The following is a 14,713-nucleotide window of genomic DNA, read 5'->3' as shown; positions in this document are numbered from 1 at the left end:
CCCCTCTCCTCCCTCCCTCTCCTCTTCCTCCTCCTCCCTCCCTCTCCTCTTCCTCCTCCCCCCCCCTCTCCTCTTCCTCCTCCCCCCCCTCTCCTCTTCCTCCTCCTCTTCTAGGATCTCCTTCTCCTTCTCCTCCTCAGGATAGCGGCGTAGCAAGTTACCTTACACTGCCATGACTCAGTATCCGGTAACAACGCCTGAGAGAAGCACCAGATAAGGCGGAACCTCCCTTGCTGTGAACCCCAGGCTTTCAACGTCCATCACGACGAGGGTTCAGGACTCCTCGCTTCCCCCTCCCCCCTTCCCCTTCCGCATGACATCACCCGCGGCACGAAAGAACAAAAAAACGACGCAGCCAAATACAAAACACAAAAAAGCAAAAACAAAAAAGAGAAAGAAGTGGGGGAAGATGGACCAGCAGGTTGTGGCGGAGGAGCGGTCGGTGCCTGTTCGGCTGGCTGGCTCGAGGGTGCCGCTGCTGACGCCCACGCTCTGACCTTCAATAACCTTGTCTCCTCCTCCTCCCAGGCCCTCCCCCTTCCCCCTCCCCCCCTCCCCTCCGACGCAGCCTTATCAGCTTAACGTCGTTGTGCCGCATCACATTTTTTCGAAGCATTTATTACAGTGTCATCGAACCTGATACCGGCAAGCGATAGGAACCCATCAGAAAAAAAAGAAAAAAGCCTCGCACGCACGTCCCCTTAAAAAAATCCTTCCCTCTTAATAACAGTAAACAAAAACGATTAACACTAATGACAAATTAAAAGAAACACCATAAAAACCCTTCCGAGAGAGAACCAATATCTTAGTTGCAAGGGGGTGGCTGATGCAGTGGCCCGTGTGTGTGTGTGTGTGTGTGTGTGTGTGTGTGTGTGGGTGTGGTTGTTTGTGGGGTGTGGTTGGAGAGTGTGGGTGATGTGAGGTGAAATAAAGGTGTGCGAAAAGATGTGATGGTTGAGGGATTGTTGGGGGGGGGGAGGGCACGGGGGAAGGGGGAAGAGAGAGGGAGGAGTAGAAAGATAAGGGGAAAGAGCGGAAGGGGGGGAGGGAAAGGGGGAGGAGGGAGGAAGGGGGAGGGGAAGGGGGAAAGAAGAGGGGAAGGAAGAAAGATAGGGGAAGGAGGGAGGAGAGGAGAGGAAGAGGAGGAGGGAAGGTGAAAAGGATAGAAGAGAGGGAATGGGAGGGGGGGAGGAGGGAAGGGAGAGGAGGGAGGGAGGAGAGGATGGGGAGGGAGGGGGGAGGGAAGGAGAGAGGGAAAGAAGAGAGGAAGGAGGGGAGGGAGGAGGAGGGGGAAAGAGGGGAGGGGGAGGGAGGGAGGGAGAGAGAGGGAGGGAGAGGGAGGGAGAGGGAGGAGGGAGGAGAGGAGAGGGGAGGGAGGAGAGAGAGCGAGAGAGACGAGAGAGAGAGAGAGAGAGAGAGAGAGAGCGAGAGAGAGAGACTGCATCTCCTATTTAAAGACAGTTTGCGCTGTTGTGAATTCCTAACCCATTACCGGGGGCGCGGACAGTGACAGTCAAACGTACGAAAGGCTTTTCCAGGGCGACTGAAACAAGCGGCTCTAGTCACTGCGAAATAATCTGCAACAGGGCGAGCGGAAGCGGTGCCAACGATTTAGCAAGGTGCACTAGGCCTACATCCACATCTACACATCTACACATACATACATACATACATACATACATACATACATACATAAACACACATACATACATACATACATACATACATACACACGCGCGGCGCGCGCGCGTAAAACAAACAAACACGTACACTCACTCACTCAACTAGAAGAACTAGTTCAAGACCGAAGGTCGGCGGAAGGCCTTATCTACGTGACTGTCCTCGCACCACTTGCTTTACCTGAACACCAATACAAGCACGTATATAATCTATTTATCTATCAAACAAACAACCGCATATACATACTTACGTACATACACATACATACATACATACATACATACATACATACATACATACACACACACACACAAACTCACTAACTCACTCACTCTCTCTCTCTCTCTCTCTCTCTCTAACATGTTCCAGTGAAAACTAAATCCCTTTGAAATGCTCAAGTTTCTAAAGGAGGCAGTTTTATGCCATATTCTTCTTACACTGCCAAGGATTTAGTTCCAGAAACCTCTCATTAATAGGCCTAAACCACTATACGGATGAAAACTAGATAAAATATATATATATAATACGGCAAAACCAAAGACAAAACGAAATATAAAACAGCTTCCATAAGAAAAAAAGACTAAGGTCACTTCAAGTCACTTCACTGTTGGACCGGAAGTGCCTTGGCCGGTGAAATGAGCCTTGAACTGCGATGCCCGACGCCACCAACACCTTCTGGGTATTTCTGGTATTCTCATAGACCGGACTACCCGACCACGAAGCAAAAGATAGATAAACAAAAGAAATACATAAAATGAACAATCAAATAAACAATATATAACCATATGAATAAACAATTCAATTAATCAAATTAATAAACAAATAAACAAGATAAAGAGCTAACCCACACAAAAATGAATAAACGAATATATATACAATATAAAAAAGCAAAAAACAAGCGGTCAACGTCATTTCTCCCTCGGAAACCCCCAAGCAAGATCACCGAAGCCACACATCACAAATCAAGCGGAGCCTCTTACGTGTCGACCAAAGACTCTTGGCTTGCTTGCTTGTTTGCTTATCTGCTTGCTTGACTCGGACGAAGAAAACTGCCTTTCTTTAACCCGACGGCAGGAATAGCGAGAGGCAGGCAGGCAGGCAGACGCCGGGCGTGAGTGCGTGCGTGCCAAGCAGCCGTAATTTCCAAAGTCAAGCCAATAATTATAAATCACCTGATGGGGCTATGCAAGGGTCAGGAGGGGGAGAGGGGGGGTTGCAGAAGGGGAAGGGGGAGAGGGGGGGTTGCAGAAGGGGAAGGGGGAGAGGGGAAGGGGAGGGGGAAGGGGGGAAAGAGGGGAGAGAGAGAGGAGGAGAGAGGGGGGAGGGGCGATGCTAATTACTGGACACATCCCCCACAACTTGCAAGGTGTTGATCTTAAACGTCAAGTGCGCCTGTTGCGAAGGTAAGAGGCTCGGTCACGTGATCAAGGCCAGGAGGGAAGGTAGGGGAGGGGGGATAGGATAGGAGGATAGGGGAGGAGAGGTGGAGCGGGGGAAACTTGAAGAGGAGGAGGAAGAGAAGGAAGAGGAGAAGGAGGAGAAGGAGGAAGGAGGAGGGAGGAGGAGGAGGAGGAGGAGGAGGAGGAGGAGGAGGAGGAGGAGGAGGAGGAGGAGGAGGAGGAGGAGGAGGAGGAGGAAGAGGAGGAGGAGGAGGACGAGGAGGCAGAAGAGGGGTGGGGGACGAAGAGGAAGAAGAAAAAAGAAGACGATGAAGAACAGAAGGAGAAGGAAAGAAGGCTAAGAGGAAATGGAGAACGTAGTGAAGAAAGAGGGAGGCGAATGAGCTGGAGAAGGAGAGGGAGAAGGCGAAGGACTCCCTACAGGCCGCGCCATTGACCCGAGGCCCGAAAAGGATCAAAGGGACGTATAATTCGGCGACAGATGGACGAACAGCGAATAGAGGAGGGAGAGGAGAGGGAGATGGAGGAGGGAGGGAGGGAGGGAGGGAGGGAGGAGGCGGAAGGGAGAAGGGTGGAGAGTGGAACGGAGAATGAGGAGGGAAGGAGAAGGGAAGGGGAGAGGGGTAGCGGAAAGGGAGAAGGGACAAGGGAATAGCGGCGGGAACAGAGAAGGAAAAAGGGGACGGCGGGACGGAAGAAGGGGATAGGAGAATGGTGAGAAGGGAAAGAGGTAGCGCAGAAGGAGAACGAAGAGAGAAAACGGAAAGAGAGAAGGAAAAGGGGGAATGGCTGCTGGAAGGGAGAAGGGAGAGAGGTAGCGGAGAGAAGAAAGAGAGAAAATGGAACGGGAGAAGGTAGAGGGAGCCGGTGGGAGGTGGAGGAAAGGGAGAAGAGAGAGAGGCGACTGTGAGAAAGGAGAGAGACGACGATGAGAAGGAAGCGCCCGACATCAAGGAGAGGACCGAATACAGGTTGACCACCGCTAAGGGACGCGCTTTCCCAAAAGGAATGAGGAACTGGGGGTCTGGAAACGCACGGAGAGAAAACGGACGAGAAGGAAAGGCAAATGAATAATGTAGACAGAGAGAAAGAGAAGAAAATAAGACCCACCACACACACACACACACACACACACACACACACACACACACACACACACACACACACACACAAAAGACAGCCTGCAGGAAAAACGTAAAAACATAATCAAATGGAAACAACAAAATTCTTTAATAAAGACAGACAAGGATAAAGATATGATAAAGACAGAGGAGGAGGGAAAAGAGAAACCTCTCCATACACACCCAAATAATCCCACCAAATCGCAAAAATCACATTCGGACCAACTACAGTCCCAATCTCGCATTCAAGGGAGAACATTTATAACTCCGAAACGTCATTCAACCTGCGATCGAACCCAGTTTCAATAACCGCCACAGGGACATCGGGAAATACACAAACACATGCAAATAACGAAATGACAATAGAGGGCGAAATAACGAGCTCTAAATATAGACTCCCTCATCATACCGTTTGTTATCGCCCCGTGACACAACACGTCGACGAAAACTGCCTCAGAACAGTAGTGAGATTTCACAGTTACATTAACACGGGCCGACCACATGGCGTCCGAAACACCACAGACAACAGCAGATCCGCCGTTCGGTCATTTATCCACTCACTGTTTATTCCTATTATGTCGGTATCCCGGATAAGGCAATAATTTCTGATTATACCGAGAAAGGAGAAAAGAGACAGGAGAAAAGAGAAGGAGAGAAAGGAGAGAAAGGACATAAAGAAGAGAGGGAGAGGGAGAGGGAGAGGGAAAGGGAGAGAGAAACTTACAAAGAGAGACGAAGATAGAGAGACACTTACGAAACATAAACAAAATAAAGAGCAAGGACAGTTCAGAACAAAAAAGGTAAAACACGAGAAAAACCGTACAAGGGAAAGAAAAAAAAATCCTAATATTATGAAAACAAACACAGGATCACAAAAACAGGAAGAGGGCCATTTGGGAATGTTGATAAAAGAACAAATAAGAAGGACGTAATAAGGACAGAGAAGATAAAGCAAGGAGAGGAGAATTCAAAAGGAAGGGGGGGGATAGTAAGGTGGCGTTTCTATAAATACAAAGGACTGTCACTGCATAATTTTATATTTCATACTACATTAGGCCTATATTACACCATATCTTATATGATATATTTTACATATGTACCTAAGAGAGGAGGGGAGGGAGGGAGAGATGAATAAAAGATATATATCAATAGTTAGAGAGAGATAAAGAAAGAAAGAAAGATTGAGAGAAAAAAAAGAATAAAAACGCATTCCAATAGCTGGCCGATTGGGTAAATATAGTTCGAGCTAGATACACTTCTACAGAGAAAACAGCGTAAGAGAGGAGAAATTAAGTGTGGAATAAAAAGACAAGGAGAGTCCACATGGAAACGGAAACGAGGGGAAGAGAAACGTTTAGTATGATAAGAAAGAAAGAGTATACGTCAAGGGAAGGAGGGAGGGAGGCACAGGAGGGAGGGAGAAGGAGAGAGGAGAGAGGAGAGAGGAGGGGAGGGAAGGAGAGGAAAGGAGGGGGGAGGAGAAGAGGAGGAGGAGAGGAGGGGGGAGAAGAGGAGGAGGAGAATATCGAGGACAGATAGGAAAGAAAAGAAGAGAGAGAGAGAGAGGAGAATATAGAAAAGAGGAGAGAGAGAGAGGAGAATATAGAAAAGAGGAGAGAGAGGGGAGAATATAGAAAAGAGGAGAGAGAGGGGAGAATATAGAAAAGAGGAAAGAGAGAAGGGAAAAAAGAAAAGAGGAAAATCATTTACTCGACCCACGTGCTCTGTGCCACCTTCAGAGTAAACAAGCCTCTCGAGACATAGGTTCAAACACGGCCTTGCGTGTTAAGTGCGCCCGTAACGCTTTTGTCCACTTGATTTCCTAAGCACGAACTTGCCTTGCCTTCATATTGCGGTAAAACTATACGGGTAACTAACTCTGTCTCTGTCTCTAACTCTCCTTGTCTCTCTCTCTCTCTCTCTCTCTCTCTCTCTCTCTCTCTCTCTCTCTCTCTCTCTCTCTCTCTCTCTCTCTCTGGTGAGGGTCGACCACTGCTTGACGTTGTCGTTATATATACGGTTTACAAACTAACAAACAAAAAGAAAAATATATATATATACGTGGTCAAGTCGTCACGGACACCGTCTTGGGAAAGACATTTAACATAGCGGTAATAAATAAGCGACAGTAAAAAGAGAAGGAAAAGAAGAAGAAGAAGAAGAAGAAGAAGAAGAAGAAGGGAGGAGGAGGAGGAGGAAAAGAAGAAACTTCCTTCATTCTCTCATTCGTGAGTCTCACAGGAGGCGTTTCACCGGCGCCCCCCCCCCCTCCCTCCCAACTCTCGCAGCACCCCGAGCGCCCAAGAAAATGCAACACTTGCAGGTCAGGCGGCTATGCGATGACCCGGCAGGAAAAAGGGGGACGGTGGCAACGGTCCACAGACACACATACGCAAACACGCAATCTCTCTCACATACTCTCTCTCTCTCTCTCTCTCTCTCTCTCTCTCTCTCTCTCTCTCTCTCTCTCTCTCTCTCTCTCTCTCTCTCTCTTCTCTCTCTCTCTCTCTCTCTTTCTCTACTCTCTCTCTCCTCACACACACACACACACACACACGCACACGCACACGCACACGCACACGCGCGCACACGCACACGCACACGCACACGCACTCACACACAGACACACACACACAGGTTTTGGAACACCCAGACAACCTGCATCGTGCCAGCCTGTCTACCACCCAGGTCATGACCTCCATCCAGTCGACAAACACGAACAACGACATGTACAGCCAACAGCCAAAAATAATAATAATAATAATAATAATAATAATAATAATAAATAAATAAATAAAAGAATAAAGAACTTCATTACGAGAAGCTACCACGAGGTGAATGAATAAACAATGTAGGCCAACTGAACACTTAACGAGAGTATCCTCAAACCATTTTCTTCACGAATCTGATCCGATTTTTTTTTTTTTTTTTTAATAATCCATCTTGAAAAACTGTACCGTGCCTGAGACCACATGAAAATACACAACGGACCCTTCACCCATCACAGCCGTCAGGAAAACTCACTCTTCTCCCTTTTCAAAACTCTTGACAATCCCAAAGACGGTAATCATTTAACAGTGAGGCCTTGAAAGTGCCGAATCGCCCTGCTGTCTAGAAACCTAGACAGCAGGGCGATTCCATGAATGACATTACGAGATCGTGTGACAAACCCCGACTTTCCCCTCGAAATCAGACCAAGCGACCGTTTCTACCTTCTCTAGCAGACAGCTCGTCCTACTTACGCTAAAGAGACAACACAAATCTCGCTAAATCGAGCGTGAATACCGTACGCTACATAATGAAACACACAGATTCTCATAAAAATGCATAAATAAGTAGACTAACTAGTACTGTGACAACGAAAGAGAGACAAGCCACACGAAATCGGCGTTTTAATACAACCAACGACCATGCCAAAAGAACACGTTCCCACTACAAAAACAAGCACTTTAGCAAAGGGGGAACTTTCTAGGCAAGCGTGGGCAACCCCCTCTCACAAAACCCCACGAACCTTAAGGAACACGCTGATAAAACCGCGTGATAAGATTTCACGCAAGGGAGAAAGGGATCAGCTGCGGGCTCATTAGGTTCACCGCGCCGACGAGGACCAACAACGTGCGGAATGGCACCGGGCACGGACTTACTAGCATGGTGACAATTCCAAACAAACCAATCGAGCTCTCAAACAGCCATTTCAGGACGCCGGGGCAGTGATCGCGCCGACGACAAACAAAAGAGACCGGGGATCATAAATGGTGCATTTCATATTCCATATTGCAGGCGGGGCGGGATAAATACACAATGGAGGCTAACTTATCATTCAATGCAATACCCGGACAAACTCGTACGGGGCACAAAGGGGATTCATATCGTGCCCATTAGCATAGTCCTGTTTGGACCCGAACGCCGAATAACACTGCATGGATATTGCAAAAAATATGAACCATGATAAAAATAATTTACTAAATCACGTGATTCGCAATAGGACATGATGTTTCTTCATATTACGCTTGGATTCTTGCTCTAACTTTCGTGTTGCAGTTCACTAGTTTATTATTTCACTTAACAATTCAAACAAACAATATATATATATATATATATATATATATATATATATAATATATATATTATATATTATATATATAATATATATATAAATAGATAGATAGATAGATAGATAGATAGATAGATTATAAAATTAAGATTGAAAACCACACAAGATCCACAAATAATTTACACCAAAGACTTCAAACGAACTGGTAACAACCTTAACTAACCGCAGAGCCGATCACATCCACCACCACATCAAACTTTAACCCGAGATCATAACGAAAGCCCAGCTACTATACATACGTTTCTACCTCGTCCATCATCACCTTAGTTCTAACCGACATCACACAATGAACATTAAAACCTCACCAAAGTTCAGTTCGCGTCACTATCACCAAAATCCCGGTGGCCTGCAAATCGTCACGTTTTGACACATACATGAACACGTGTCACCGCACGCACTCAGCTCACACGAGGAGCTAAGTTTCAAGAGATTCACTCACTCAACTCGCTTGCAGGAAAAGATCGTATCGCCTTTGTTAGCAACAACACTTATACTTCCAAGAACAAGCTATGAAGACAAGGGTCCAGCAACATCACATATGCTTTCAAGAACATGCTAAGAAAACATGAATTCTGCTGTGTTTTTCAGAAAACGTTTTAACTATCGCTGCGAGATTGCCTAATGCCTAACGTTTAGGTCTTGCAAACCCGACTCCCTGTGTACCAGTAAGTCCCATTTAAACAAGTCATTGCAATGACAACCACGAAAGGTAAAAAAAAACAAGCCTTGAATGAAATAATTAACAAAAAGCTACACCATCAACCCACACAAATATAACACTAGAAACACACAAACACCACATACAAGTGAAAAACCCGACTCTAACCAGTAAACTCCCACCACCAGATCTTTCTCCTTAAAAAAACACCTTTGGCAACGTTCTGCACTGCAACAATAGTACTCACCCTCTCTCAACAAACTAGATAACAGATGACCGTCGTTGGCGAGGTCGTTCGCTTATAACGAGGTAGACGCGTGACCCTTTCCAACCCGGCCGGAGCCTACTGCCCTCGCTGCCACACGCCATCGCGCTCTACAAACTCACTTTGCTAATCAAATTCATTCAGACTAAACACACACAAAAAGAGAGAGAGAGGGGGGGCGCCGATGTGCAAAGTGGCGGCCATCCAAATAGCATTTCGGCCAACTCGGTGGGATAATGAGAAACGTTTATTTCGGGGGGAAATGTCGGGGTCTACGTTCATGTTTCTGGTGAATGTCTGTCGTCAAACACACCAACCAAACTGTGAAAGTGATATTTCCCTTGTAACCAGCGATAATTTCGTAACAACTTGTTTATTTCCAAAGATATTTCCTTCTGTTGAATAACAACACCTTCAGCGCGATTTTACTCCGTTTATCATGTTGGTGCACGATTACTACACTTAATACACTCCTGCTATATTTATAAAATGAGCCACAGCACCAATAAAACAGAAAATAAGACGAAACAAACTTACATTACGTCAATCAGAAAGAGTTTGGCTTTCGACCCTCATTTTTTTTAATTAACGAACCTCGGCCACGCACTTTTCTCACTGACATATCGTAATTTCCATCGTCTCACGCCCTGTCACTAGTGCTTGACCTTAGATGACCTGGCGAGGCATACTGACCTTGCGTGCGTCTGCCGTGTTGATCGGGGCCAGGTCGCGCCCGGGGGGGGTACGGCCTGACGCGCGCCCCAATAACTTTCTCAAGCTCGACTCCACGATCTTGGAAGATATATAGGCACCTGAACCACTAATATCTACTTCCTCTACGATAGGTGAAGCACTCATGCACTCAATTGCACACCACTTGGGCGCACTACGCTCTCCCTCAAGTGGCGGGGTGTGGGCACGTGTCGTCGCGGCCACAATAATTTATTTCTTTGGTTCCGTAAAAGCCTTTTCTTATTTCCTGAAATGCGTGTGACTGGCATGCACTTCACTCTTCTTGTTTAGCTCTCACTCACACACTTCACTTGGAGCGATCACTTCACTTCACGCTCCTGGGGGACCTTTGGCTGTCACTTCAATCATATCTGAATGAAGTTCCCTTTTTTCCCGATAGCTTTTGTTAAATAAAAAAACTCCAGAGGGGAACTTTTTTGAGACAGCTTGTTATGCACCTCAACCTTTTTTGATTATTTATTAAGGCTCGCGAGATGTCATGTGATCCACGGAGATGTGTAGGCAGGTTTCCATAAGGTCATACATCAGAGCATAATTCTTAAAATGGGGGTAGTAGAACACATTTCACCGTTTCCACTGGACTTAATTTCACCCAGAGCACTGACCTTCAACGCAGGTCACAGTGAAATTCAATACAACGCAGGTCACAGTGAAAAAAAAAATTCCCAGCGATTATTCCTTTTACGTTGGGAGGCGAGGTTCCAATTTTCACCTTTCCGAAATTCCAAACAGGCCTCCAGTATCACGGAAGTTGATTAGAGAATTTTTAGCTTCGTGTATATCCAATTGGTGTGAAGAGCCTAGTGGCGCGGGCGTTCGAGAGACGTCCGACTCCTTCCACCGTCACGTGTGAACTGCAAACCTAGACTCGAAATGACTCGCTGGAGGCTGAGCAGCGACCTCAGTTGCCGGATACCAATTTTCGCCAACGATTTTACCCACCCCGTGAGATTAAACTAATTCACTGTCTCCCGAAACCTCTTCGAATGCGTTGCCCAATCACACACCATACACTAAACAAACAAACCTTAAAACAAACAGCAAATGCCCTTCCAACAAACTCAGAAACATAATTACGGCAACTATATATGGCAACGAGACCGAGCGACCCCAGCCTTCGATAGAGCGCGTAGCTGCCATACACTTCAAGACATCGCCATAAAAATTACCAACAACCTATTTACTACCACAACTCTCTCTACCCCCCCCAAAAAAAACGAACCTCACATCATCGGGGGCATTCGAGCATCCATCCCCCATCAACTTAAACTAAAAACCTAATCGGGCGAATAGCGATTTCAGAAAGTAAACAGTAAACACAGAGAGAACCACGTTGCCCTCGCCGACACTGTTCTATGCCATGGCCTACCACGAATGGGAACGAGCTAGCGGCAGGGAACCAAGGATACACACATACACACAAACACACACGCGCGCTCGAGCTTGCTAACGTGTACGTACACACACACACAGACACACACACGAGCGCGTACGTTCGCTAAAGCTACTGTTGTGTTTCGGCCAATGATTCTACACACTCTAACGGCAATATCGGATCAACACACTTGACAAAATCATTCGTCCTTGTTCTATTTTAGCGAGGAGTAGCACCACTTTGCTTGATTGAGGGCACAGAACAATGTAGCTTCCAGTGTGAAGAAGAAGGCCTAGGTTACAGTCAAGGCTACAACCCATTCAGCCTCGGCCTAAAATTCTCTCGCTCTCTCTCTTTTCCTTTTCTCTCTCCTCTCTCTGCTCTCTCTTTTCTCCCCTCTCTCTCTCCTCCTCTCCTCTCTCTCTCTCCTCCCCTCCTTTTTCCCTCTCTCTCTCTCCCCACCCCTTCTCTTTCTCTCCCCTCCTCCTCTCTCCTCTCCCCCCCCCCTCTCTCTCTCTCTCTCTCTCTCTTCCCCCCCCCCCCCCCCCCCCCTCCTTCTCTCTCCTCCTCTCCTCTCTCTTCTTTTTCCTCTCTCTCTCTCTCTTCTCTCTCTCTCTCTCTCTCCTTTTCTCTCTCTCTCTCCCTCCCTCTCTCTCTCTCCCTCCCTCTCCTCCCCCTTCCCTCCCTCTCTCTCCCCCCTCTCCTTCCCCCCTCTCTCTCCCTCTCTCTCTCTCCCTTCTCCCCCTCTCTCCCCTCCTCCCTTTTCTCCCTCTCTCTCCTCTCTCTCTCTCTCTCTTCTCTCTCCTCTTCTCCTCCTCTCTCTCCCCTTCCCCTCTTCTCTCCCCTTTCTTTCTTTTCTTTATCTCCATCCTCCTCTCCCCTTCCCCCTACCTTTCCTCTTCCCTCTCTCTTGTCACCAAACTAGGGTTAATCAGCATGCAAATCCTGTAAAATTCAATAGATGTTCCAAGAATTCATCCGGGAGACAGCATGGCAGACATCCGGCCAGCCTTTGCAGAATACAAAAACCCTATTTCGCACCGACGTCGTTCACTCGCCCGTTAATACGCGAGACGACAACTGCAGGGGGAAAACAGCACTTTACTTTTAGCGAATCCGAAGAACGGGTCGGGGGGAAGCCGATATGCCGTTCTGACCGATATTATGAATCTATTCCTCGGAAGTCAGTAAGGAATAAGACAGAAAAATCAATATGGCAAGAGTGGTAGCAAATCCACACAGCCGGACGTCAAAAATACGCATCCGATGCGTAACTCGGAGGAACATCTCACACTGCCTTCGAGATCTGTACACTGGAGAAACACTGAGGGGGAAAGGGAGGGATAGAGGGATAGATAGATAGATAGATAGATAGATAGAGAGAGAGAGAGAGGAGAGAGAGAGATAAGAAAGAGAGATAAGAAAGAGTGAAATAGAAAAGAAAGAGAAATAAAGAAGAAAGAAATAAAGAAAAAGTGAAAGAGACAGAGACATAGAGAAATATAAAGGCACGTTAAATTTCCAACCCACCCCCCTCTCCCACGCAATTCTCCGCACTTCAAACGAGGCTGAAAGGAAGGCAGAACACAAGGTGCAAAAATCGGCGTGGCGGCAGTATTAGACGTGACGAGGTAAAGCTGGTCACCGGGAGAGAACGTAGGTGTTTTTTGGGGGGTAAATAAAGGGGGACGACGCTTTGCCTCTTCAGGAGCAGAAAAACGAGAAAACCAAGGAAATGGGGCGTTTTATCAGGCCAAGATGGTCGATTCCGGTGGTGGAAGTACATGTAAAATATTAGTAAAATGGTGGAGCCTTTAAGTCGATATCAAACGCTAAAGGATAGGTATTGTACAAACTGATCTATCTATCGTCCTACCTATGTATCTCTATATATAATGCAAGCACACGCACGCACGCAACCCCGCACCCCAACCCCCACAAACCCACCCACCACACACTCCCCCCCCCCCCTAAAAAACCTAAAAAAAAAAAAGGGGGGTAAGAGAGAGAGAAGAGAAGAAGAGGGAGAGAGGGGGAGAGAAGGAGAGAGGAGAAGGGGGAGAGAAAGAGAGAGAGAGAGGAGAGAAGAGGGAGAGAGAGAGAAAAGGGGGAAAAGGGGAAGAGAGAGAGAGGGGAAACAGACAGACGGACAGATAAGAGAGACCCACATCTCTCTTTTTTTTTTTTTCCCCCTCCTTTTCCCTTTCTCTCTTTTTACTCTCCTCTCTCTCTCCCCTTCTCTCTTCCCCCCCCCCTCCCCTCTCTCCCCCCCCCTCTCTCCCTCCTCCTCTCTCTCTTCTTCTCTCTCTCTCTCTCTCCTCCCTCTCTCTCTCTCCCCCCACCCCTCTCTCTCTCTTCTTCTTCTCTCTCTTCTTCCTCTTCTTCCTCCTCTCTCTCTCTCTCTCTCCTCTCTCTCTCTCTCACCCTCTCTCTCTATTTCTTTTCCCTACCTCTCTCTCTTCTTCTCCCCCACCCTCTCTTTTCTATCTCTCTCCCCCCCCCCCCTCTCTCTCTTTCTCCCCCCCCCCCTCTCTCTATCTCTCTCCCCCACCCCCCTCTCTATCTCCCCCCCCACCCTCTCTCTCTATCTCTCTTCCCCACCCTCCCTCTCTATCTCTCTCCCCCCCTCTCTCTCTCTCTCTCTCTCTCTCTCTCTCTCTCTCTCTCTCTCTCTCTCTCTCTCTCTCTCTCTCTCTCTCTCTCTCTCCCCATTCCCCCCCTCTCCCTCTCCCCCTCTGCATGGAATGGACCTCCCCGCCGGCTTGCGAGATCTCGGCCCCTCCGACGAGGCAGTTCCGCGTGACGTGTTCGTGCAGCGGCCACGTGGTGCACAACAGCCGGCGACGGTGGTGGGTATGGTTTCAGATCACGGCGGAAGGGGGGGGGGCACAGGGTAAGGTGAGTTACCGATTAAACAACAACGAAGCAGAGACTCTAGTTGCGTGGGGGAGAAAGAGAAAAAACAACAGTGACTCGGCTTCACTGCAAAGCCAACTTGTATCTCTCGTGGAAACTTTTGTGCAAGGTCAAGTTGACCGTCTTGGGAGAATGAATGAAAAAAATAGATAAAATAAACAAACAAACGAAGACTACCACGCATATCAGTTCTTTTAAAAATCATTCTCTCCTGATTCAAAAACCAAAAAGACAACAAAATCGCGCATCCTTAAATACGTAAAAAATCCGGTTGAAGCACAACACAAGTTATAAAAAGACACTCGTGTTTCCTCTACGGTGTTTATGTTTACCCGACATTCCCCAAGGAGGCTCTGGGCGGAGGGAGATGTGAACCAGGCTGGAGAAAACGGGCAAAACCGCTCCATCTAACAGAGAAATCAGGTCAGTCA

The 14,713-nt window shown here is 47.4% G+C and overlaps 1 protein-coding gene across 4 annotated transcripts in view; it reads right to left on the bottom strand.

The window, feature by feature from the left end:
* Positions 1–10,861, bottom strand: part of LOC119568684 (speckle-type POZ protein B-like) — a 37,589-nt gene extending 26,728 nt beyond the window's left edge. For 3 of the 4 annotated variants that reach the window (XM_037917198.1, XM_037917286.1, XM_037917330.1), the window contains exon 1: positions 9,932–10,861. In XM_037917198.1, the coding sequence (XP_037773126.1) occupies positions 9,932–10,096 (165 nt within the window). In that variant the 5' untranslated portion in view covers positions 10,097–10,861. The remainder of the gene's footprint in view (positions 1–9,931) is intronic. The other variant, XM_037917242.1, reaches the window with a different exon arrangement.
* Positions 10,862–14,713: the final 3,852 nt, after the last annotated feature.

Source organism: Penaeus monodon, chromosome 1 (assembly GCF_015228065.2).
Source record: "Penaeus monodon isolate SGIC_2016 chromosome 1, NSTDA_Pmon_1, whole genome shotgun sequence".
Taxonomy (NCBI): Eukaryota; Metazoa; Arthropoda; class Malacostraca; order Decapoda; family Penaeidae; genus Penaeus; species Penaeus monodon.
The sequence above is the reverse complement of the archived record's forward strand: the minus strand, read 5'-3'. Positions and strand labels throughout refer to the sequence as shown.